At 52.6% G+C, this 20,291-nt stretch overlaps 10 protein-coding genes across 10 annotated transcripts; 5 read left to right on the top strand and 5 right to left on the bottom strand.

Annotated features, from left to right (window-relative positions):
* Window positions 1-10: 10 nt before the first annotated feature.
* Window positions 11-2,839, bottom strand: COCSADRAFT_93726 (uncharacterized protein; the record flags this gene model as incomplete). Its single annotated transcript, XM_007703554.1, has 2 exons — window positions 11-2,667; window positions 2,725-2,839. 2 exons carry the CDS (start codon window positions 2,837-2,839, stop codon window positions 11-13), a joined length of 2,772 nt encoding a protein of 923 aa, XP_007701744.1.
* A 96-nt stretch (window positions 2,840-2,935) lies between these two features.
* COCSADRAFT_219848 (uncharacterized protein) lies at window positions 2,936-4,076 on the top strand. Its single transcript, XM_007703553.1, has one exon. The coding sequence runs from the start codon at window positions 3,010-3,012 to the stop codon at window positions 3,850-3,852; it is 843 nt and encodes a 280-aa protein (XP_007701743.1). The 5' UTR covers window positions 2,936-3,009; the 3' UTR covers window positions 3,853-4,076.
* COCSADRAFT_219849 (uncharacterized protein) lies at window positions 4,077-4,681 on the bottom strand. The gene has a single exon (XM_007703552.1). It carries the CDS (start codon window positions 4,672-4,674, stop codon window positions 4,300-4,302), a length of 375 nt encoding a protein of 124 aa, XP_007701742.1. The 5' UTR covers window positions 4,675-4,681; the 3' UTR covers window positions 4,077-4,299.
* A 448-nt stretch (window positions 4,682-5,129) lies between these two features.
* COCSADRAFT_146021 (uncharacterized protein) lies at window positions 5,130-7,041 on the top strand. Its single transcript, XM_007703551.1, has 3 exons — window positions 5,130-5,362; window positions 5,425-6,016; window positions 6,067-7,041. Exons 1-3 carry the CDS (start codon window positions 5,242-5,244, stop codon window positions 6,797-6,799), a joined length of 1,446 nt encoding a protein of 481 aa, XP_007701741.1. The 5' UTR covers window positions 5,130-5,241; the 3' UTR covers window positions 6,800-7,041.
* A 111-nt stretch (window positions 7,042-7,152) lies between these two features.
* On the bottom strand, window positions 7,153-7,380 carry COCSADRAFT_58647 (uncharacterized protein; the record flags this gene model as incomplete). The annotated part of the gene is made up of 2 exons (XM_007703478.1): window positions 7,153-7,242; window positions 7,318-7,380. Coding segments are annotated over 2 exons (153 nt in total), but the record flags the coding sequence as incomplete, so codon positions are not given.
* An 834-nt stretch (window positions 7,381-8,214) lies between these two features.
* Window positions 8,215-9,820, bottom strand: COCSADRAFT_146016 (uncharacterized protein). Its single transcript, XM_007703550.1, has 2 exons — window positions 9,036-9,820; window positions 8,215-8,985 (listed from the first exon to the last, which is right to left on the bottom strand). Exons 1-2 carry the CDS (start codon window positions 9,662-9,664, stop codon window positions 8,607-8,609), a joined length of 1,008 nt encoding a protein of 335 aa, XP_007701740.1. The 5' UTR covers window positions 9,665-9,820; the 3' UTR covers window positions 8,215-8,606.
* A 1,759-nt stretch (window positions 9,821-11,579) lies between these two features.
* Window positions 11,580-13,505, top strand: COCSADRAFT_93832 (uncharacterized protein; the record flags this gene model as incomplete). The annotated part of the gene is made up of 1 exon (XM_007703549.1): window positions 11,580-13,505. The coding sequence occupies one exon, from the start codon at window positions 11,580-11,582 to the stop codon at window positions 13,503-13,505; it is 1,926 nt and encodes a 641-aa protein (XP_007701739.1).
* A 1,021-nt stretch (window positions 13,506-14,526) lies between these two features.
* Window positions 14,527-16,407, bottom strand: COCSADRAFT_94233 (uncharacterized protein; the record flags this gene model as incomplete). Its single annotated transcript, XM_007703548.1, has 4 exons — window positions 14,527-14,958; window positions 15,008-15,518; window positions 15,568-16,149; window positions 16,367-16,407. 4 exons carry the CDS (start codon window positions 16,405-16,407, stop codon window positions 14,527-14,529), a joined length of 1,566 nt encoding a protein of 521 aa, XP_007701738.1.
* A 362-nt stretch (window positions 16,408-16,769) lies between these two features.
* On the top strand, window positions 16,770-18,444 carry COCSADRAFT_182668 (uncharacterized protein). Its single transcript, XM_007703547.1, has 4 exons — window positions 16,770-16,874; window positions 16,926-17,189; window positions 17,240-18,106; window positions 18,162-18,444. Exons 1-3 carry the CDS (start codon window positions 16,820-16,822, stop codon window positions 17,983-17,985), a joined length of 1,065 nt encoding a protein of 354 aa, XP_007701737.1. The 5' UTR covers window positions 16,770-16,819; the 3' UTR covers window positions 17,986-18,106; window positions 18,162-18,444.
* Window positions 18,445-18,559: 115 nt separating this feature from the next.
* On the top strand, window positions 18,560-20,240 carry COCSADRAFT_38292 (uncharacterized protein). The gene has a single exon (XM_007703393.1). The coding sequence runs from the start codon at window positions 18,650-18,652 to the stop codon at window positions 19,883-19,885; it is 1,236 nt and encodes a 411-aa protein (XP_007701583.1). The 5' UTR covers window positions 18,560-18,649; the 3' UTR covers window positions 19,886-20,240.
* The last annotated feature ends 51 nt before the right edge of the window (window positions 20,241-20,291 follow it).

The following is a 20,291-nucleotide window of genomic DNA, read 5'->3' as shown; positions in this document are numbered from 1 at the left end:
ATATAGTGCCTCACGATACAGCAAAATAACCATTCATCTCCATAGCAATGACGAGTCGCTCCATGGAGTTTTCCTCTGCCGTGCCTCTTCCCTTGCCATAGCTCTGCTTGCCCGTCAAGCCTCGACAAACGCTGAAAAAAACGCGTATCTTGCCCCTCAACTTGGCATAGAGACTCTTGACACTTTCTTGGCTTCCATGTGTCTTCGAATTCTGCATCTTAGAAAAGAGAAGAATGTGCTCGAATATTTCTTCTACAAGCGCCATGACCTTGCGCTGGCGTTTGCGGAGCAATAGTGCAAAGAGAATACTATCAAGGCACTTTTCGTGAGCATCACGCAACGAGGCAACGCCTTCTGTAACGCGCACACCTAGCTCACCAGCTACGTCTTCCTGATCAAGACGGGCTTCGACTTTGGAGACGAAGCGCTCATATTCGTTCCAGGGCTCGGCAATCCCGGTCTGGAAAACGTAGTTGGTCAGCGCGATCACAAAGTGATATGCTTCCATCCTCAAGTATCGAGAGTCGCGGTCAGGATACTCGCGCGGTAGATGCGAAACCACAAAGAGCATACGCAATAACCGCAGTAGAAACTTGAAGATATAGTCGTACTTGTCTAGTGCGGTGGTCGTGATGATAAGGTTCAGTGGAGGCGGCGCCACATATTGCAGTCGTAGAAAGTCCAGCGCAGGTAGGGCGTCTGGATCCATGACCTTTTCTTGCTCTGCCTCGGTGAGGTTACGAATAGCAAAGTTGAGTTGTCCTGGGAGTTCGTCATTGTCTCTGTTGTGCAGGTGTGTTTTGGGCGCGGATATCTGGCCGTCTTTTTGTGTGGATTGAAAGAGCGCAGAAGAGTAGTAGCTTTCACTCAGTACCCCTCTCAATGCCAGCCGGAGTTCTGAACTTGCTGGCGGCCATGACTTGCGAGATCCCAGCTGCAGGCCCATGTGCACTCCACTACGCATTCTTCCTTTGTGCCGCTCAGCGCTTTCACGATTAGGGTCGAAGAGAGCGGTCGCTAAAAGTGATGAGAAGACACCATCACCAAGTAGGTGGTACTGTCGCTGTAAAGACAGATGTAGACGCAGTTGATGAGAACGGAAGAACAGACGAACTGTAGCTGCGTTCACAAGCTTTGCTTGCGCCCTAATGAGCGGGCGAAAGGACAAGGTGGAGGCTAAAGACATTGGTGGTGAGAATGTGCTGGAGTTTGCGTCGTCTTTCTCGCGAGTCGCGTCGAGAATGCTTTCCATGAGAAGCTGCAACTCATCAGGTAAAGTCTCTGAAGACAACTTGGGAGCGGCATCCATCATTTGAATAGAGTCTTTAAAGTACTGATCAAGATTTTGAGTGTCAACTGAAAGTTCTGCGGCTGGCGCTGGTGTAGATGGGATAGGAAGGGTGTCTACGGCGTCGGCGTGGCCTGCACCAAAGGCCAACAGTGCTTGCCTCAGCCTCTCTTCATAAGCTTTTGCTTTCTCTGCTAATTTCTCCACTTGCTGCCACTGGAAAGCCCACTCCATATCTGGTGGCTGGACAGCCAGTCCGTCCAGGCGAGCAAGTGGGTGATGCGGATGCTGTGTCTTTAGGAAGCGAAGACTGTTTCCAGTCTCGAATATCATATTTCCGTCTTCGGGAGATATAAATCTCGGCATCATTTCAGATCTGTATACATACTCAACCGCCGATGTATCACCAGCAGTCTCTTCTACCGTCACGAAGCTGTCACGTTGCCAGATGGGTAGGGCTGCCTGCTCTTTTCGTATGCCCATCCATTCACCAAGCAGCTCCAGGCTCGGTCTAGCTACTTGACAGAGCAACTGACATGACAGCTGGCGGAGTTGATCGTCTCCCTCCTCGATTTCCAAAAGACGGTGATGCAGAATGGAAGAGAGTTGCTCGTTAGTCTTTGCGTGCTTGACAGCATCGACCATGCGTGCAACGTGTATTAGGATGCTTCGAGGCTTCGCAAATTGGTGCTGTAGCTGGATCAAAGACCGAATCTTGGAAGACTGTTTACCCAGGGCATGTTCTAGACTGGCGAGAATGCTTGATACAGACGTAGCCAGGGCAACTTTTGCGGGTATGGATGCAGCAGAAGCAAAAGTACGCTCGGCAAAGGATCGCAAATACAGAAACGTATTACCAGTATGGGTGAAATAGGCAATGAAGCTCTGGGCAATCTGCAGACTCAGTCCTGACGCTCGCCCCTGAGGTATGGTGGGCTCAAAGGATTTCGACTTGGGATTGAAGCGAAAGAGGATAGATGACCGGCCCAGCCCGAGGTTCCAGAGCGACTGTAGGAGAATGTCGGCTTTGAGTATCCTCCCAGCACTTTGATTCTCGTCATCGCGTACTAGTGCGGCATCAAAGGCCTCGGGGCCGTGTTCGGTAAGGTACGGTGATGGGGTGTCGATATTCTCCCTCTTCTCAAAAGACTCCCATGTGTAGAACAGGACGTCTTTGTTGGCGGGCCCTTGGTCAAGCGCTATCTGCCAAACATCTTCGTCGGGCTCGAGGGGCGGTGTGTCAATGACGATGCTGTACTCATCCAGACTCTCCAGGTCCGGCAAAGGGCCAAACTCGAATGTGTCGAGGTCTGGTAGTCGCAGTTCATGTTCGAGGTCATGTTTGGGTGCATATGGATGGTCGAAACGGATGGCAGCGACTAGGGCAGGTCAGCAAGACGCGTCTCCATAGAGGGTTTAGGAACGCGACGGCTCACTGTCTAGCTGCAGCGGGGTGAAGAGCGATGACTCTTCTTTAACGTCAAAAAAGGAAGACTGTTCCCACAGGCGATCGCTACTGAACACATTGTGAATCGAATCGCCCGCTTCCATGGCGGCGGCAGAGTCGAGTAGTCGGATAGGAGGGGTATGACGCCGTACCTGTCTAGACTGGGGGGCGCTCAGCCCTACGCACCTGCAGCTTCGCGTCGCGTATCCATTTTCTCGCGCATTCCCGCTCACCCTTCCACAACCACCCCGTCATCGCCATTCATACGTGGGAAATGCCTCCTCGGAAAAAGGCAAAGGCCAGCGCTGCCTCGACCCCGCTGGGCGACACCCAGCCAAAGACGCCCCAAGACTCAGGCGCCGTGCAGGCGCAAGATGAGATTCTCAGCGACCCATGGGCCGACGAGCAGGAGACGCAGCTCCTCAAGAGCATGATGAAGTGGAAGCCCACCGGCCTGCACAAGCATTTCCGTATGATTAGTATTCACACCGATATGCGCTCGCATGGCTTCGCGGGAGAGGATGCACCTCACACGCGCATTCCCGGCATCTGGAAGAAGCTGTCGCAGTGGTACGACCTGGATGCCCTTGACACGCGCGAGAACGAATTTGCCTTCTCCGATGAGCCAGACCCGCTGGACCCCGACGATGCTGCCAACCTGCCCGAATTCGAACTACCCGAAGAGGAATTTGGCGAGATGATGTGGCGGAAGCGCTTCCATAGCCCGGACTCGGTCGTAGCTTCATCGCCGCCCATGGTCCCAACAGATGAGTACAAGGACATTTATGCGCCAGGAATTGGCTTGCTCAAGGACCTGCCCGATGGTGTGCGCTCACAAAAGGCGGAGAGCGTGACGGAGGCAACGTCCACACCAAAGAACACCAAAGGCACACGACCGGCCAGGGCTGCAAAGAGCGCAAAGAGCTCCAGGTCTGTAGCTAATGCGGCAAGGAACGCCAAGCCAAGGAGCACTGTCTCCGAGTCTGCTGAGGAAGAAGACGAAGATGAGGATGAAGAAGAATCCAGCGTCGAGTCTGAAGAAGATAGTGCGCCGACCACGCGGAGAACCAATCGCGCAAAGCCCAAGCCGGCGCCAAAGCGAACGAGGAAGAGGTAGATGGGCAGATCAATCATGGTTACGGCGTTGGAACATTATGAATACCCGCATTCCTCCTAGTCATGACAGCCTTTGCAGAATAGCAGAAGGTGTTTGAATACGAGGAATGCGTTCTATTTCATTACAAACTTGGCTCATTGCGATAGCACGCATACGGAGACCGACAGGGATGACCTACCGTACCAGCTGAAAAGATGCATATCATAGAAAGCCAGTATCCGAGGATGACAGAGTGCCGAGCTATAACGATGACATCGTCACAGCATGGGCGTTCACCGCTGCAATGCCCGTTCACCGTTTAAGACTACGCCAAATGTCGACCCACTACCTCCAGGGGAGTTACTGTAAAACGGACCACCAACCTCCCTTCCTCGATACGACATGACTGCAGTAGTCTCGCGTTTCACAGCCAGCCCATAAAGTGTAAAAATGAAGCCACAAAATACCTTAGCAGACAAAGCGGCATTTATCAAGTAGAAGTACAAAGCTGGGTTTTGCTAGAGCTGACTTGTTAGTTTGAGATCGTGTTGAAAAGCTGTCTTTGACTGCTAGATCCCAGTTCATGCCCAAGTTCTGAGCCTCACATGCATAGCCTGCTTTGCAATACCAATTGATTGTCTGACGAGACCGGCTAGGAGTATCTAGCCCATAGTTAGGACAGGTATTTATGTATGCATATGCCTTCCATTCGATGAAACCGACAATAAAAGATTGTCCATCAAAATCATCAACATTGATAGCCAGTCCTACTATAAATCTATTCTTTGAGGAATCAAATAGTATGTCCATTATGTAATTGTTCGCCAGGAAAATTCCATTCATAACACGCTGTGGTATCAACGCTTTGTGTTGTGAATGATTAGTTTGAGAGGATGATTGTTGACCCAGAGGAACATCATAGTATTGGGATTACAGGCAGACATGTATTGATGAGCCAATGACAATGCACCAGTCTATGGTACGGGCATTCTTGACGATGCCGGCTATACCTTCCCCCACCGACGCGAGCACGATCTCCTAATAAACAAGCTATCTGACGCCATCGAATACTATATAAAACGGCATGTCCCCGAATTACCGCTAGATCCAAATTCCATAATCAATATCCCTTCCTCAATAGAATGTCAGCAGGAATATCATCCAAGCTCAGTTATCTGTGGAGCAGAAGTCCGGTAGTAGCCGCCATCAATGCCGATTGGTCAATCGCTGCTGCTATGACACCAAAGGGCGTGCTACAACGCCTAGAATGCAGCTTGCAGCCAAGCATGCCCGCAAACTGACCAGTCACCATATCATTGACTCATCTTTGTTTGGATATATATAATTGAGGCCCGAAAGGTCTTCCAACATCATAAGTAGCACCCTTCACTACAAGGACTTCTCCTAATCATGACGTCAAACACAAGGTACGGTGTTCCTGACATTAAAACAAAGGATGGCCTTTGGTTTGGAAAGGAGCTCCGAGACGAGGTATTCCTCTTCGACAAAGGTTTCCTGAACTTGAATCATGGTATCTCAAGCTATCTCACATCAAAGTCCCATCAATCGTAATATTCCTTTAACATATCTCAGGCTCCTTTGGCACATACCCGCGTCCTGTACAGGATAGGTTCCGCGCCTTTCAAGATGCTTCTGAGGCTCGGCCGGACCAATTCATCGTCTATGACTATCCACGGTATCTAGATGAAGCACGAGAAGCCATGGGCAAGCTTCTCAACACACCCTCTTCCACTCTAGTCTTTGTCCCCAACGCCACGACAGGAGTAAACACCGTCCTGCGTAATTTGAATTTTACCCCAGGCGACCACATTCTTATGTTCAGTACCATTTACGGTGCTTGTGAGAAGACGGTGGCTTACGTTACTGAGACTACACCCGCCCAGTCTGTCAAGGTGGAGTACACCTTTCCCATCGAGGACGACTGGCTCATTGCGGAATACGAAAAGAAAGTCAAAGAGGTCGAGGCTAAGGGTGGGAAAGTCAAGATTGCAATCTTTGATACTGTTGTCAGCATGCCTGGCGTACGTCTACCATTCGAGCGCTTGACAGCCAAGAGTAAGGAGCTGGGTGTGTTGAGCTGTATCGATGGGGCGCACGGTGTCGGACATGTAGAGATTGATCTGGGTACCCTGGATCCTGATTTCTTCGTGAGCAACTGTCACAAGTGAGTTCTTCATGTCTCTCCTTCACGCATACGCTAATGTGAGAAACAAGATGGCTCCATGTACCCCGTGGCTGCGCAATTTTCCACGTCGCACACAGGAACCAAGACATGATCCGCAGCACTCTGCCTACTTCTCATGGCTTCTTGCCTAAGGGCTCAAAACTCGTCTCGCCGTTTCCCAAGCCCTCATTTACTAAACCGGGCGCAGAACAAAACACATCGGAGCAATCTGCATCACTAGGCAACAAATCAGCATTCGTAAACGCTGAGAAACCGGCTTTTATTGCAAACTTCGAGTTCGTGGGGACCATTGATTCAAGTCCATACCTGTGCGTTCCTAAGGCATTGGAGTGGCGAGAGACCCTCGGCGGCGAGGCCGTGATCCGCAAATACTGCCATGCACTTGCGCGCGCGGCTGGCCAGCACGTGGCGTCTGTTCTTGGAACCGAAGTACTCGAGAATAGCACGGGTACTATGGGCCAGTGCTGCTTGTCCAACGTCCGTCTGCCCATCTCGCTCGACAAGGTGTTCCATACCGCGGCGAATAGTGGCGTCGACAAGGAAGACATCGGTATTAAGGTGAGGGATTGGATGAAGAAGCTGAGTAGCGAGGAGTACGACACCTTCATCATGGTGTACTGGTATGCAGGATCCTGGTGGTCACGATTGAGCGCGCAAGTGTACCTCGAGATGGAGGATTTCGAGTGGGCAGCTAAGACGCTCAAGGAGATGTGTGAGAGGGTTGAGAAGGGTGAGTGGGTAGGAATCAAGGGCAAGTTGTAGTGCTGTATGGTGTGAATCTTGCGCTACAGCAGTCACATAGCCGAAGACTAAGCCATGATATTGAGTCATGGCATACCACCAAATGCCTCTTCCTTACTACCTGATCCCCCCACATCATCCATCCATGATTCTATTCCATGAACCCCATCTTACCTCAATATGCCCCAACTCAACCCATCTATTCCAAGTCCTCTAGACTCAATACCGAGGCTTCCCAGCACAAGCACTGAACATCTCACCACAGTCCTTGCACTGCCCATCATGTTAGCCAAACCCAACGTCCCAGTCCTATCGCTTTGATCAAACCCAACCCGCATCGCCAAACATCTCCATAACGAAGATACAGAGCAGAAACGTACCTCATTCCCCTCATGTCGAAACAAATGACACACATGCTCCGCACACGTCTTCTTGCAACCCTCCTGACCCGACGTATGTCCGTTCTACAACCCCACCTTCATTAGCCTTTCTTCTTCTTTTTCTCTTCTAGACGGAGGGTTGAGGTATCACTATCTCACCTCTACACAAAAGTTGAAGAGCTGGACACAAACATCGCAGTTGGCACCACGCTGCTCGATCGCAGTCACAGCGATGATGGAGGCGAGAAGGAAGGTAAGGAAGGTGGGGAGATGCATGCTTCGTAGAATGTATATCGGGTAAGGTATCCACGAAGAAAATAATCGAGTGTAGAATATAATAAGATACCCAGTCCGGTCACCAGATTGGGCGAAGAAAGCAAAAAGGTCTTCATGTCGTAGAGGCGAACGCAGCGGTGGGCAGCGACCGCTGCCTGTTTACCTTGCCTCCACGTGAGTCCCGACGCCGGTCTCGCGCTAAGCAGAGCTCATCGAGTGAGTGAAGCCCGTTCGTTCACGCCGAGGGCGCGCAAACGAGCAGATAGCGTGGCGCATGACAGTTCTAGTTCGTCTGTGTGACATCCGCATTCACTTTTCTTCCCCCACCACTACCGACTTACCCCGCTATATGGTCGGAGTTGCAGGTGTGGCTTCGACTCGTGCGCATTGTAGTACGAAGGTAGTGCGGGGGAAAAGGTGTCTTCGAAGATATTGAGTGTAGTAAGTGCCTGGGCGAGACGGATCAGGGTAGTCGTAGTTGGGTCTACGGTTACTCCAGCGTCCGAGTAAGATGAGCGGAGAGAAACATGGTATAGGTCGATCGGATCCCCGAGACACAACCCCTTGCAATCTCCACAAAGAGGCAAAAAAAAGGGCGCACGAGCGCGTAATTCGCGGCTTGTTGTGTGTGATGCGAGGGACGAAAACGCACTGGCCAAGCGCTCGCAGTGTAGGCCCTTGCTTTGGCAGACCAAGCGGATTTGAAGTTACACAAAGGAAAAAAATTCGAGTGAGAAAAAGGGGGGAACAATTGATCAAATACATTGAATTGTTTAAAATGTTTTGAAGATATCTCTCTCTTTCTTATATAATGTTTTCTTTTTTATATTTTGGGGGGAGGGGGGAACTCTCATCGCCAGGATGGGGGGAGGATACGGAGAAAAGGAAAAATGGAAAGGAGGAGGAGTAAGGAGGAGTAGAGTGATTAGTAGGGATGAGAGAGATAAACGACCCGCTACACCACACACACGCCCTAACCAAAATTATGTACAAATATGTATAAAGTGGAAGGGGTATCCAAGCGAACGTAATCTTCATAGTAGCTTAAACCCTTTTTTTATTCCTGGTGGATAAAAACCTTTGGGTTTAAACATGAAAAAATATAACGAAATTTTCAATTTAGGGAAAGGTTGAGGGGGTTTGTGGAGGAAGAGAGAGATGAGTAGGTTGGATTAAATGGTACGGACACCACGAGCCAACTCAGCTCTTACACGCCTCCTGTATTGGTCGCGGTATTGGATTCGGCCGTATGTTCCGAAGCCGACAGCGAGGAAAAAGAAGAAGGCCCAGACTGAAGTGACGACGAGGCCGATGGGGAAGAAGGCCAAGGCGGTTCCGGGAACGACGAATGGCGCAGCAGAGGCGACGGCGGCAGATGCGGATGCGGCCGCTTGAGGATCGGCGTTGGTAGGGGCATTGCCGGCGCGAGAAAAGATACCGTTGACGAATGACGCTTCTTGAGATGAAAGCGTAGTCTCGACGTCCCGGCCAGTGACAGGGTTCCTGGCAGCGAGATCAATCTGTGGAACGAGAAGAGGCTGCAGCGATTCTCTGTGGTATGGTTAGAAGACATGTCATGACACCAAAGCGTTATCACTTACTGGGTCATGGCTGAGCCCATGAGATTCTCGTTGATCCTTCCTACGTACATGAGGACCTTCAACTGTGTCATGCCGTTGATGTCCTGTCTCTCAACCAGCTTGCCTTCACTGATTGATGCGACAACCTCTCGCTTCGCAAAGTTGCCTTGCATGTTCTGTACGGTTGCGCCAAGGTAGGATAGCGTCATGCTCACGTCGGCGGCAGTGACGCCAACCCATGGATCAATAGGAGCGGAGACATTATACATTCGGAGTTCGGCCTGGAAGACACCAGTCGTGTTGTCGAGGAACGGTAGGTTGTAGCAGACGGCGATTCCACTTGGGTTTGATGCTTGGCCGTTGAGATTGCTTAGGGTCCTCATGCACGCCGTCCTTGTCTGCTCCTCCCATTGAGCCAGGTTCACATTCGATGCGTCACCAGTCGATGGTGTTAATGAGGCCAGCGGCGCAGTGTCGGCAGGGTTTGCGTCTTGTCGTCGAGTAAGGGTGGCCATGCGCCCTGCGTCCCGTCGAAGTACTTCCTCCATATCCAGACCCGGCTGAAGAAGAGCGTTCACCTGACGACCCTTGAAAGCAGTTGCGTGTCCAGCAGCAAGCAGAGTGCCAACTAGGGCGCGTGTGAAGAACATAATGGAGATGTATTAGTCGACGGTGAGTATTAAAGTCGGTAGTGTCAATATGGCCGGCTGCCCAGCAGCGTTGGTGCTGAAAAAAAAAGAGTGGAAGTGAAGAGAAGAACGAGAGCGCAAAAGTTTCTCACCGAGCAAAGGAAACGGGCATCGGTAGTGTCATTAGCAATCAGATTAGAAGAAGCGGAAGGGCAAAGCGGCAGTCACAGCATGAAGAAACGCGGTGCGGAAAACGCATGCGCGTGTGGATCGGGTGGGCGTGGTGTTAGTAATGGCGTGACTAGTTCGGGCGCCAGACTCGCAAAGCAACACTGAGCCCTGCTGAAGCTCGCATAAGGGAGTTGAGACGACATGTGCTTGAAGCTGTGACGGGTGGCACCAAGATTTCCATGCAAGGAAGCGACGGCAACTGGGAACGAGCCGGAATTAGCATTATGGGGCCCAATCTGGGGCCGGCCAACAGGGCATGAGCTCGGAGGTCGAGCAGTTTGCGGGTGGGGATATAGGAAGCATGATGATACTGGACTCCTTGAGACAATTGGTGTTGAGGTCTGGAGCTGGGCAACGGCGCTCAAACTAGGGGCGCTTCAGAATTGCACTAGACGCTCACGTGATTCCGCTCTCCGCACCAATGAGCGTCCCCCATGCCACCTCTCCCGGGCCTGTGGTTTCAGCTGGGGGCCGCTGAAGAGGGTCCTGAGCCGACCTCAGGCATCTTTTGAGCCTCAGCAGGGCTTTGTGCACCCCCCTGGCCGTCATCTCGAAGCTTGTACGAGCCCAAACTTGACACGGGGGGAACGCCCGCTGTCAATGTGGGCCGTCAGTGACGCTCGCAGGCGTATCGCCAGGGCGTATGTATGAGAGTGCAAGAGTGTAGTGTATACGCTCGCTCGCGCGCTCACCACCAACGGTCCGTCTCCACTGCCAGCCACCAGCCACCAGCCATGGGTGCAGGGTGAGCTGTCGAGGGACGTCATGCCGAAGCCACACCGGAGATACATTGTTCCCTGCCGGCCATCGCCCAGAAGTACCGGTGAGCCGCGTGACTCGGAAGCTTGTGTCGTCTGCACCCATTCTTTCGTGTGCCACACACATCCACCACACCAGCAACGTGTCGGCTTAGATCCCCACAGCGACGGCACTGCCCTTGCATCCCGTCTGCCGTCCGTCTGTGTCTGTGTCGTGCACAAGCTCCTACATAAATTGTGCCCGCAATCGACATGGCCAGCACCCAGGCACCCGGCCGGCAGCCTCTGCTGGCTTCGGAACGGATCGCATACATGTATCTACTTACATGTCAAGATGCCGGGTGATCTGGCACCATACGGCAACATCTGCGCGCGAACGTATGCATATCCAATGCCTTTTGTCCATGAAGGCGACTCTGAGGCGGCCACGTTCGCCTGCATACTACTAACCCGCATGGGTTGCGCTCGTGCCCAGCCTGCAGTCGCCCAACACATACACCCACCGAAGAAGGCCATATATTGTCGCCCTCCACTAATACGTTAGGAAACACGCGCTGCTTGTCTGCCAGCACATCAGAAGTCTCTAGCCCGACGCTGAGGGTAGCCTTACTGTGCCCTATCCGTGTCCGACCAGACTGACGCTGCCCGAAGGCTGCCGCTGTACTTCTTCCGTGGACAAGGGCTCCTGGTCCCGAACTTCTCTTCAGTCCAGTCTCTCGCATTCCTCACTCTCTCGTGCTGCTTCTTGCTATTTGCTTTTGATTCTGCCTTCTTTTGCAGTCTCGACACGTTTGACCTGACCCTCGCTGTAAACCCCCCGGCTATATCCACATCCACCCACTCTGCTATAGCCCACCACTTGGCTCCCCGTCACTTGCCCAACTCCGTCATATCCAAACACTGCAGCCATGCAGCACGCTTCAAACTCTCCATGGCGCACGCCTGCGATGGAGTACCCCAAGCCCCAGCATGGTCTGCAGCATACCATATCCATGGTCAACCTCCAAAATGACCAGTCATGGTACAACAGTCGCGATGCTTCGTCTCCAGCGACATCGTCTGTTTCATCTTGCACTAGTCGGAGCACCACACCCACAAAAATGAACAACAACCCATGGTCCAATGTGATGACCAGCCCGGCTTCTACGTACTCGAATAAATCTACAGATTCCTCGTCACCCAAAAGCAGCCCAGACCGCACTCCCCAGTACAGTCGTTCCACAACGCCTCTCGCCCCCCAACCAATACGAATCATAAATGCGGTAGCTGGATTTGCCCCGTTGTCTCCGCCTCCATCGGCAAACGGAGAATCATTCAGAAACGGCGATTACCCCGGCTCGCCTAATCCATATCGCCAGCCTCTCCCTCCACCTCCCCCGCTAGTGCCCTTGGTAAATGGGTTTATCAACACATCTATCCTGTCGTCTCAGGGCCAGTCATTGTCTGGATGGTTTTACGAGCTTGTCCGAAAGCAAGGCTGGGATGCTGGTCTGGTAAAGAAGATTTGGCAGTGGACCCTGTCAAACCCCAGGCTTGCGATACTTTTGTATGTGTGCGACGACGTGGCATCGTGGCGACAGGCTTCCTTCTTCGACCTGAGAGATGAAAGCTTGCCATTCCCCGAGGAGCGCCTCCAAGGTATCGTAGCAAACGCACACAAAGTCGTCGAGGAGCAATGGCGCGCTACATCCAAAGAACTACCATTGAACGGAGGTCACGTGGACTTCACTACCAGGGAAACGCTTCCATTGCAGCACCTGAGTCTTCTCCGATCATCGCGCAACTCTGAAAAGAGTGTCGACCGCATTCGGATGCTCGGCAACGACGACCGTGTTTTGGTTCGAAAGCGGTTTGTTACCGCTCGTCCAGCTCAGAAAGTCGCACTACTGGAGCAGATCCTCCGTTTCAGACAGTTTGAACACAAGAACATTGCCAAGCTGCTTTGTTCCTATGCCCAGCCAAACCATGTGGGTATCTTGACAGAAAAGGCACAGTGCAGTCTGGACGACTTCCTAGCGCTGCCTGGCAGCGACCCCGGTCGTTCCAAGTTGCTTGTGGACTGGATGCAGGATCTATCGTCCGCACTTGAATATCTGCACTCGCAGTCCATCTGCCATCGGAACATCCGACCGCGCAAAATCTTGATTGATGGAGCGCGTGTCTTTTTTGCGCCTTTCGACATTGGCCAGAGCGTTGACGCGTTCAGTCCAACAATGGCCGAGACACTACGAATTGACCAGCTGAACACAATCATGCAGGACCAGTCGTATGTTTATGCCGCACCAGAAGCCATCCACACACACTCGCGTGGAAAGAGGATGGCAGACGTCTTCTCACTCGGATGCGTGTTTCTGTCGATGATGACCGTAGCGCACGGTCAATCACTGTCGGGCTTCGCACAGCACAGAGCAGCTTCAACGCAAGACACGTCTTTCCACGCACATCTTGACCGAGTAGCAAGCTGGCGGAACCGGTTACACGCAACCACTACTTCGAGTCTCCGAACGGGACTCATTGGATCAGGTAGAAAGCAGAGGCAACTCAAAGCAGAAGCAGAGTGGCTCAGCATCATTGAGAAGATGATCCTGCCCCGACCAAAAGAGCGAATCAAAATGAGCTATGTTCTCGCCAGTCTAAACAGCGGCAAAGTCACAGGCGGCCGCCGCCGAAGCTTAGATGGCGGTGGCTTCAGCGGCCAAACTGCTGCCTCCCTCGGTCTCAACAACGGCACCTCAACCGCCACTCTCGTCGACATCTCCGAAAACACGGTTCCTGCGTCTGCTGCACCTGCGCCCCGCAAGCCCGAACTCAGCGTTTTCGATGGCTACTTCCAAACGCAGACTCGTCGCATTGAACCCGCTGGGGGATGGTAGAAAAAAATAACTCCCTATTCTAGTGAGATATCATCCCAGAGAAAGAAAGAAGAAGGGAGATTGTCAAACATGTTACACCGCCAAGATGATACTTGGCGGAAACATGTATCGACAATGTTCTGTCATCTAAAACTTTAACGGTTTTTTCTTTGCGGGAGGGTGAGGCGGACAGGTCTCCTAAGAAGTTTTGTTTTTTGGGGGTTCGGATGACAAACGTTCCGAGGTGTGGGTTTGCGGTTGAAACACGACAGGTCTTCTTCTTCTTTTTTGGCAGCCAAAACGTCGACGTTTGCGTAAGAAGACGAAGAGGAAGAGGAATGGAAGGAACTATTTTTTGTTGTGCCAACGGCGAATAACTTGAGCACCTGGAAATGAATCTTTTGCGACGATCGCCTTTTTTTTATATTTGTCTTTGTCGAAGAACTTTTGGAGGAAGAGTTTTTTTTTGGTCGGCTTCAAGTACCCAGCGTATTTTGCGACTTACTACGCGTATATATCTTTTTTCTTCTTCATATTCTTCCCCATCACTTTGTTTATTTTTCTTTCACGATTACATGGTCAATATATCAGTCGGACATTTGATACCCACCTTGCTTCCTTTGTCATTTCGGCTGTTTTTTCTATCTTTCTTTCTTACGACTCTTTTATCATAGTTTTGTTTTTTGAGCCAGCCCGTCGATTGAGATAGTTGCTGCAATTCTTGTTTTTTTCTCGTCATGTTCATAGAAAGCACTGAATTGAAGCCTTTTCACTCTACTACATATCGCGAACAAAGTAATCAAGATGGTATCACAGGCAAAACACTAGACCCAGAATAAAGCACATACACACACACACACACACACATATTATGGCAGCATGAGAATAGGTTCTATGAATGAGTTTTGTGTGCTGCAGCAACACGAGGGCGCGGTCTCCCACAAACAGGGAACTCCCACCACCCAACATGTCCAGTCAACACTAAATCACCAAGACCTATATCCAAATCTTGTCCAGTGTAGCTCAATGTCTAGTAGGCTCCCTAACCCGCATGCTCGACAATCTCACTGACAAGTTTGCCATCCTGAACATAGCTTCGGATCTGTTCTGGCAGTGGGTTTTCTACATAGTCGTCTTCGGTTGGCAGGTTGATGTTGACGCTGCTGCACTTGCTGGTAAAGACTTCGGTCGCTAAGGAGTCCTTGGAGAGGTATATGGTGGCGCCGTCAACCTGGTCAAGCAGAATCGTAGGCAGGGTTCCGATGACCTGGAGGGCAAAGTTGGGGCACTTGATCACGTCGACTGAGCTGACCATGGAGTCGATGATGAGAGATGTGCGTGACGAGTTGTCGAGGGAGAGGGCATTGGCCTTGCCGTTGATGCGGATAGTTGTGTTCTTGCAGCGGGAAATGAGAATGGAATGGTTGATCTCGGCATCGATTTCAATCATTTCACTCGGCGAGTCAAAGTTGTCCTGGCAAAATGTTAGCATTCGGACCAGGTGTTACGTGAGCAAAACATACTATTATCCACTTGTTTCCATCTAGCTCCTTCTTGGGAGGCTTCTTTGTCCGCATGCTTTCCGGCTTCTTCGCCTTGGGTGGTGCAGGGCTCTTACTCCTGCCCAGACTGCCGGTACTATCGCTACGTGTAGGGACTGGCGCGGTTGCTCGTAATGACGGGTTCTTATGTGTCATTTGGCTCGGGTCGACCTTGCGAAGTCCCTTTGTTACGTCTGAGCCCTTGTTGAGCTCACCAAAAACAGCATTCATATCAGTTGCAGCCTTCTTAGCTGCGGGCGCAGCACCAGGTGGTGGTGGTGGACCTGGTGGTGGGGGAGGTGGTGGGACGCCTCCTGCTGGAGGAGCAGGTAGGCTGGATCCACCAGAGATTTGCTTTGCAGCTTCCTTGGCGTCGATGCCATTACTGTTCCAGGCTACGCCGGTGGTGTGGTGCTTCTTTGCGTATTCGGCGAGGGCCTTGAATAGCTTGTAGTAAGCTTGAACCCACTTGATATGGACTTCACCCTCGGGTCTGCATATGTCAGCTACATGCCAAACCAAGATTAGGGGGAAAGCCGCACTTGTCACGATACTCCTTAAGTACCTTGTTGCCGTACATCTGAGCTCCGCCAACCAGCTCGTTGATGTGCTCATGGGGCTTCATGCCTCCGCCCTGGCCAATGGTGACCCAACCAAGGGATCCCACACCGTCGGCAACCATGGACAACGGGTCCTTGAGAGTGGGATCTCGATTGCTCTGTCTGAACTCGTCCGTCTTCTCCATGTTTGCCTGGAGATCCTTTAGAAGCTCCATGAGGGTGCGGTCGTCGGGCTTCTTGGCCTTGTTGGCGATGAAGAGGAACTGACGCTCGGCAGCGAAAGCACCCTCGACTGCCTTGGACTGGCCCTCGATAACAGTGCCCAACTTTCCACTCAACTCCAGCCAGTTCTTGAGCTCCGAGTTGACCAGCTCGTCGAAGGCCTCAATTGCTGGGGGCAGCGCTGCCTCAGCCACTAGCTTGGGGGTGCTCGCATTGATATTTGATTGTGTCGCGCCGGGAGCGGCACTCGTCGAGGCTCCATTGAAGCTGCCAGGTCCATCGCTGCCGGCTGGGAGGGCTGAACTGGCAATGTCTTCGAGACGTGAGGTAGCGGCTTCAAGCCTAAGGATCATGGAAGTCAGTACAATGTCTGCTTCGATACGAATCTGTCCAGGACGGCCCAGGACGTGTGACTGATTACGGCCATCGGCCATTTTCTGAAGTGGTTGTAGGGCAGGGCGGGGAGGGTTTGGCTGGTGGGTATGGTATGATGGGAGGGGCAGCGCTGTGTAGACATGGAGCTACGGGGGCAAGGGAAGAAACTTTGGCAGCAACTCACCGCTTGATCAGCGTCGTCAGATTATTCATGTTGTTAGCCATGCGGGGAAGGTGCGGTGGTGCGTTTGTATGGCAGGCAGGTACGTTTGCTTGGGCTAGCTTTAGGCTCGGGGAAGGAGGGCAGGTCACGGCGCCCTGCAGCTCGGGGAACGCTTCGAGCGTGTGGAAGACGACGATTGGCTATGGGGAGATGGCAGTCGAGCCTGGATCCTGGTGAGCAGAGCTACTGAGCAAAAGATTACAAGATGGCGCAATTGAAGATCCAAGGTCGACCTGTCCAGGGCGCATGGGCGCATGGCCACGGCTGCCCACGTTGCGCTAGCCGTCTGCAGTCAAGCGTAGTCGGGCGGCCGACTGCACGTCAGTGGTCGGTCGTCTACTGACTACTGACTACTTACATCTCTCTTATACTTATTACTTACACATCAGCTTGGCCGACTTCGTCGCCTTCAATATGGCTGACCACGGCAGTAATATAGACTTTTGCACCCTGGGCATGTTCATCATCGGTATGCTCTGAATACTCGATGCGGACTCGGCAGTACACTAAACGGCCCAAGATGAGATTGAATTCCCCCCACCAAAACCCCCGGTCAAGGACATTGTCGGAGGAGCAGGAACATACTCCGCACTAGGCGCACGCATCTTCTCTCCCCCGCCCCAGTCACGAAGCGTGGGCTGGATTGTAGATTGCGGATCAGACTTTCCTCACCAACTACGCGACTATATTGCGCAGTGGGACACTGGGGTGCTAATGCGGGAAACGCCTGACCGGCTAACTACACGTGGATGGAATGGCTATGTGGGTGGTAACGAGCACCGAGGTGCGTGCAACCCACGTCAGTGTATTTACAATCTTGACCAACATGTGCAGCTTTCCGATACCTGACACCCAAGCTGCGTCTAGACCATCAGGCGCTCCAAGGTACATCATTACTCTGGTCCAAGTCTTTCCACTTGATCTGTTCACCCTTACGCTGCATTGACCTGGTGGAAAACATCCTCGCATTACGCAAGCAACAAGACAAGTCGGCTGAGGCGGGTCGGCCAATCTTCATCTGGGAGCCTGTGCCTGATCTATGTATAACCGACGAGTTCGATAACTGTCTAAAAGCACTCAAGTACATCGACATCATTAGCCCTAATCATGGTGAGCTTGGCGGCTTCTTTGGCAAAAACACAGATGGCCTAGATCAAGTCGACTACCGAGCAATTGAAGAGTTGACTAGCCAGTGGTTGGATAGTGGCATTGGGCCAGACGGAAAAGGAGCGACTGTGGTGCGATGTGGAAAAGACGGCTGCTTGGTGGCACGCAAAGGGCAAGGCAAATGGATGCCGGCATACCACCAGTCGGCGGACAAGGTCGCTGACCCCACGGGCGGAGGCAACAGCTTCCTAGGTGGCCTTGCGGTTGGCGTGCTGCGCAGCGGATCTAGTTCAGTCATGGAGAATGTGGAGAATGGTGCAGTGTGGGGGTCAATATCAGCCAGCTTTGCCATTGAACAAGTCGGCATGCCTGTGCTCTCTCACTCGGCCCAGGGGGAGACGTGGAACGGGGTTTGTGTCGAAGATAGGCTTTCAGATTTCAAGCAGCGGTTGGCTAGTTATGTACAGCCATAGCCTTTGTTGCTGCAACGCCCCCATTTCTCCCAATTCCTGATCCGCCCGCTAATTTCCAAACGTCTTCTCGATCAAGCTCTGGTCCTGTTTCCGCTCGTGCTCTCTGATCTGCTTGCTCCAGCTGTGCAATGGTTAGCGGTGGGCGTGCTGCGTGGGGTGGAGGACGCGAGGCGTACTATCGGCTGGGGAAGAACCTGTGGCGTTCGGGCATCTTGTCGCGGTATTCACGGTTTGCGCTGAGCATCCAAGCCATGCCGACAATGCTGCCAAGTGCGAGGCCTACAACGGCCGTGTTGGCTTTCCAGTTTGCGGGTTGGGCGTACCAGCCACCAGCCGGCGACCAGACGTGCTTAGGGTATCTGCTCAATGCTTAGCGTCGGGGCAGCATTCAATGGCGCCGTCTGATATCGTACGGGATCTTTCCTCCGCCGCCCATTGTGGTTGTGGATGTGCGGGACTTCGTGTGGTTGCTGGAGTCGGAGTTGGCATGAGGTCGCTGTCGCATGCATAGGGCTAGCACGGGCCTCGTGTACGCGGGCTTGGCGGAAATTCTTTGGCATCGCCATCATCGTCCGACAAGAAGACGACACGAGCGACCAATTGCTGCTGCTGCCGACTCCGCCTTGCTGCCAACCTCTGTCCGCCGACTCTGCGCTGTGTCCCCATGAAGCGCATACCCATATCAAGATGTGCCTCGCAATTGCTGGCCCAACCAATCCCCCGCCGGCCCTCGTGCCCATATGCCGCGGCGAAGAATGCTCAAAGAGGCATTGCACCACATAGCCACCGCACACACGTCCGCTTCCAAACCACCATTGCCATACCACACGATGGCGACCTGGAAATCGAAATAACAGCAAATTCCCCTGCTTCTTCAGCATCAAAGTCGCGGCCCGCAGGCTCGCAGCCTCTCCCACTTGAGAGCCTTCCCTCCCCACACCCACATGCCGCCGAGCACTCGATAAAACTCCACGCCCTCCGAAGTCGACTATCACTACCCCCCCGCTTTCCCCTCCAGGCTCTCGCACGAACCCTTGTACATCCTTCAGCAGACCCTAATCCTGCCTTCAACAATGCCTCACTGTCGATACTCGGACGCCACTTGCTTGGTTACTACACTTCCGAGTGGATTCTATGCAACTACCCACGGCTTCCAATGGCTGTTGTTTTTGCTGCAGTCGAAGCATACATTGGCCCTAAGGCACTAGCAACCGTTGCACGTGAATGGGGCATTGAAGCCGCAGCTGAGCCCGGTGGTGAGGTGGACCCTGGTTTGCTACAGTTCAAGCGGATACGATCGGGCGACGATATCCCAGCTGCTCTGAGGCGGCAAGCACCTTGGAGCTGGAACGTCACCACAACACACAAAATTATGAAGACGGATGAATTTGGCTCAGACAGTGCTGCACCCAGCCCACATTCCCTGCAGAACACAGGGGTGCCCATGGAAGACGCAGCGCAGTCATTTGTCCGAGCCCTCTTCGGCGCACTACACCAACACCTCGGCACGCCTCTTGTTAAGCGCTTTTTCCGCGACCATTTCCTCAGCAGGCATCTTGACATTAGCACACTATTCGATTTCCGTACACCCACCCGAGATCTCTCAACGCTGTGCGCACGAGAGGGCTTTGAGCCACCAATTGCCCGACTCATTTCCGAGACTGGTCGTCTAAGTAGGCACCCGGTGTTTGTTGTAGGTGTATACAGTGGCAAGGACAAGCTGGGTGAGGGAGCAGGCAGCTCATTGAACGAGGCAAGGACAAGAGCAGCGGCAGCAGCATTGAAGGGGTGGTATATGTACAAACCCGTGGAGGTGACAGTGCCGAGCAGTACAGAGGGCGAACTCGACACCAGCAAATGGCGACCAAACTACGTCGACTGCGGTGAGGTTATTGTGTGAGATTTCAGGCCACGGTCTACGCTCTTTGGAGTTGAAGGGAAATATTTTGCTTTGGATATGCATTGCATCGCTGGACGGGTATACTCCTCGCTTTTCACGAATTTTGGTCGGTTGGGGGTGGGGTGGTGGAGGAGGAGGAGCTGGGGGAAAAAGGATCCAGAGATAAACTCTGCTGTAGCAAGTTTGACGATGAGATGGATTGATCCGACCCACGATACGTCAATAGGGAGACGAGACGTCTGCGCTCAGGAGCAGCGCCCATGTATCATATGTGACATCATGAGGACACTACAACGAGCCGCAATGTGTAACAATATAAAAGATGAATGCTGTATCGTTGTCTGCGTTACTACCGATATCTGTCTGACTTGAACGATCGTGTATCGAAATTTTATCTCGAGCGTTT

The sequence above is a fragment of the Bipolaris sorokiniana genome (genome assembly GCF_000338995.1).
Source record: "Bipolaris sorokiniana ND90Pr unplaced genomic scaffold COCSAscaffold_10, whole genome shotgun sequence".
NCBI classification, from domain to species: Eukaryota; Fungi; Ascomycota; class Dothideomycetes; order Pleosporales; family Pleosporaceae; genus Bipolaris; species Bipolaris sorokiniana.
The sequence above is the reverse complement of the archived record's forward strand: the minus strand, read 5'-3'. Positions and strand labels throughout refer to the sequence as shown.

Excerpts from the sequence above, each read along its gene's own strand:
- COCSADRAFT_219848 (XM_007703553.1), top strand. The coding sequence starts at position 3,010 with ATGCCTCCTCGGAAAAAGGCAAAGGCCAGCGCTGCCTCGACCCCGCTG.
- COCSADRAFT_219849 (XM_007703552.1), bottom strand. The coding sequence starts at position 4,674 with ATGAATGGAATTTTCCTGGCGAACAATTACATAATGGACATACTATTT.
- COCSADRAFT_146021 (XM_007703551.1), top strand. The coding sequence starts at position 5,242 with ATGACGTCAAACACAAGGTACGGTGTTCCTGACATTAAAACAAAGGAT. Across the intron at positions 5,363-5,424 it reads TTTCCTGAACTTGAATCATG|GCTCCTTTGGCACATACCCG; the intron begins GTATCTCAAGCT and ends AACATATCTCAG. Across the intron at positions 6,017-6,066 it reads TTCGTGAGCAACTGTCACAA|ATGGCTCCATGTACCCCGTG; the intron begins GTGAGTTCTTCA and ends GTGAGAAACAAG.
- COCSADRAFT_146016 (XM_007703550.1), bottom strand. The coding sequence starts at position 9,664 with ATGTTCTTCACACGCGCCCTAGTTGGCACTCTGCTTGCTGCTGGACAC. Across the intron at positions 8,986-9,035 it reads ATGGGCTCAGCCATGACCCA|AGAATCGCTGCAGCCTCTTC; the intron begins GTAAGTGATAAC and ends ACCATACCACAG.
- COCSADRAFT_182668 (XM_007703547.1), top strand. The coding sequence starts at position 16,820 with ATGGCTGACCACGGCAGTAATATAGACTTTTGCACCCTGGGCATGTTC. Across the intron at positions 16,875-16,925 it reads CCTGGGCATGTTCATCATCG|ATGAGATTGAATTCCCCCCA; the intron begins GTATGCTCTGAA and ends AAACGGCCCAAG. Across the intron at positions 17,190-17,239 it reads GGGTGGTAACGAGCACCGAG|CTTTCCGATACCTGACACCC; the intron begins GTGCGTGCAACC and ends CAACATGTGCAG.
- COCSADRAFT_38292 (XM_007703393.1), top strand. The coding sequence starts at position 18,650 with ATGAAGCGCATACCCATATCAAGATGTGCCTCGCAATTGCTGGCCCAA.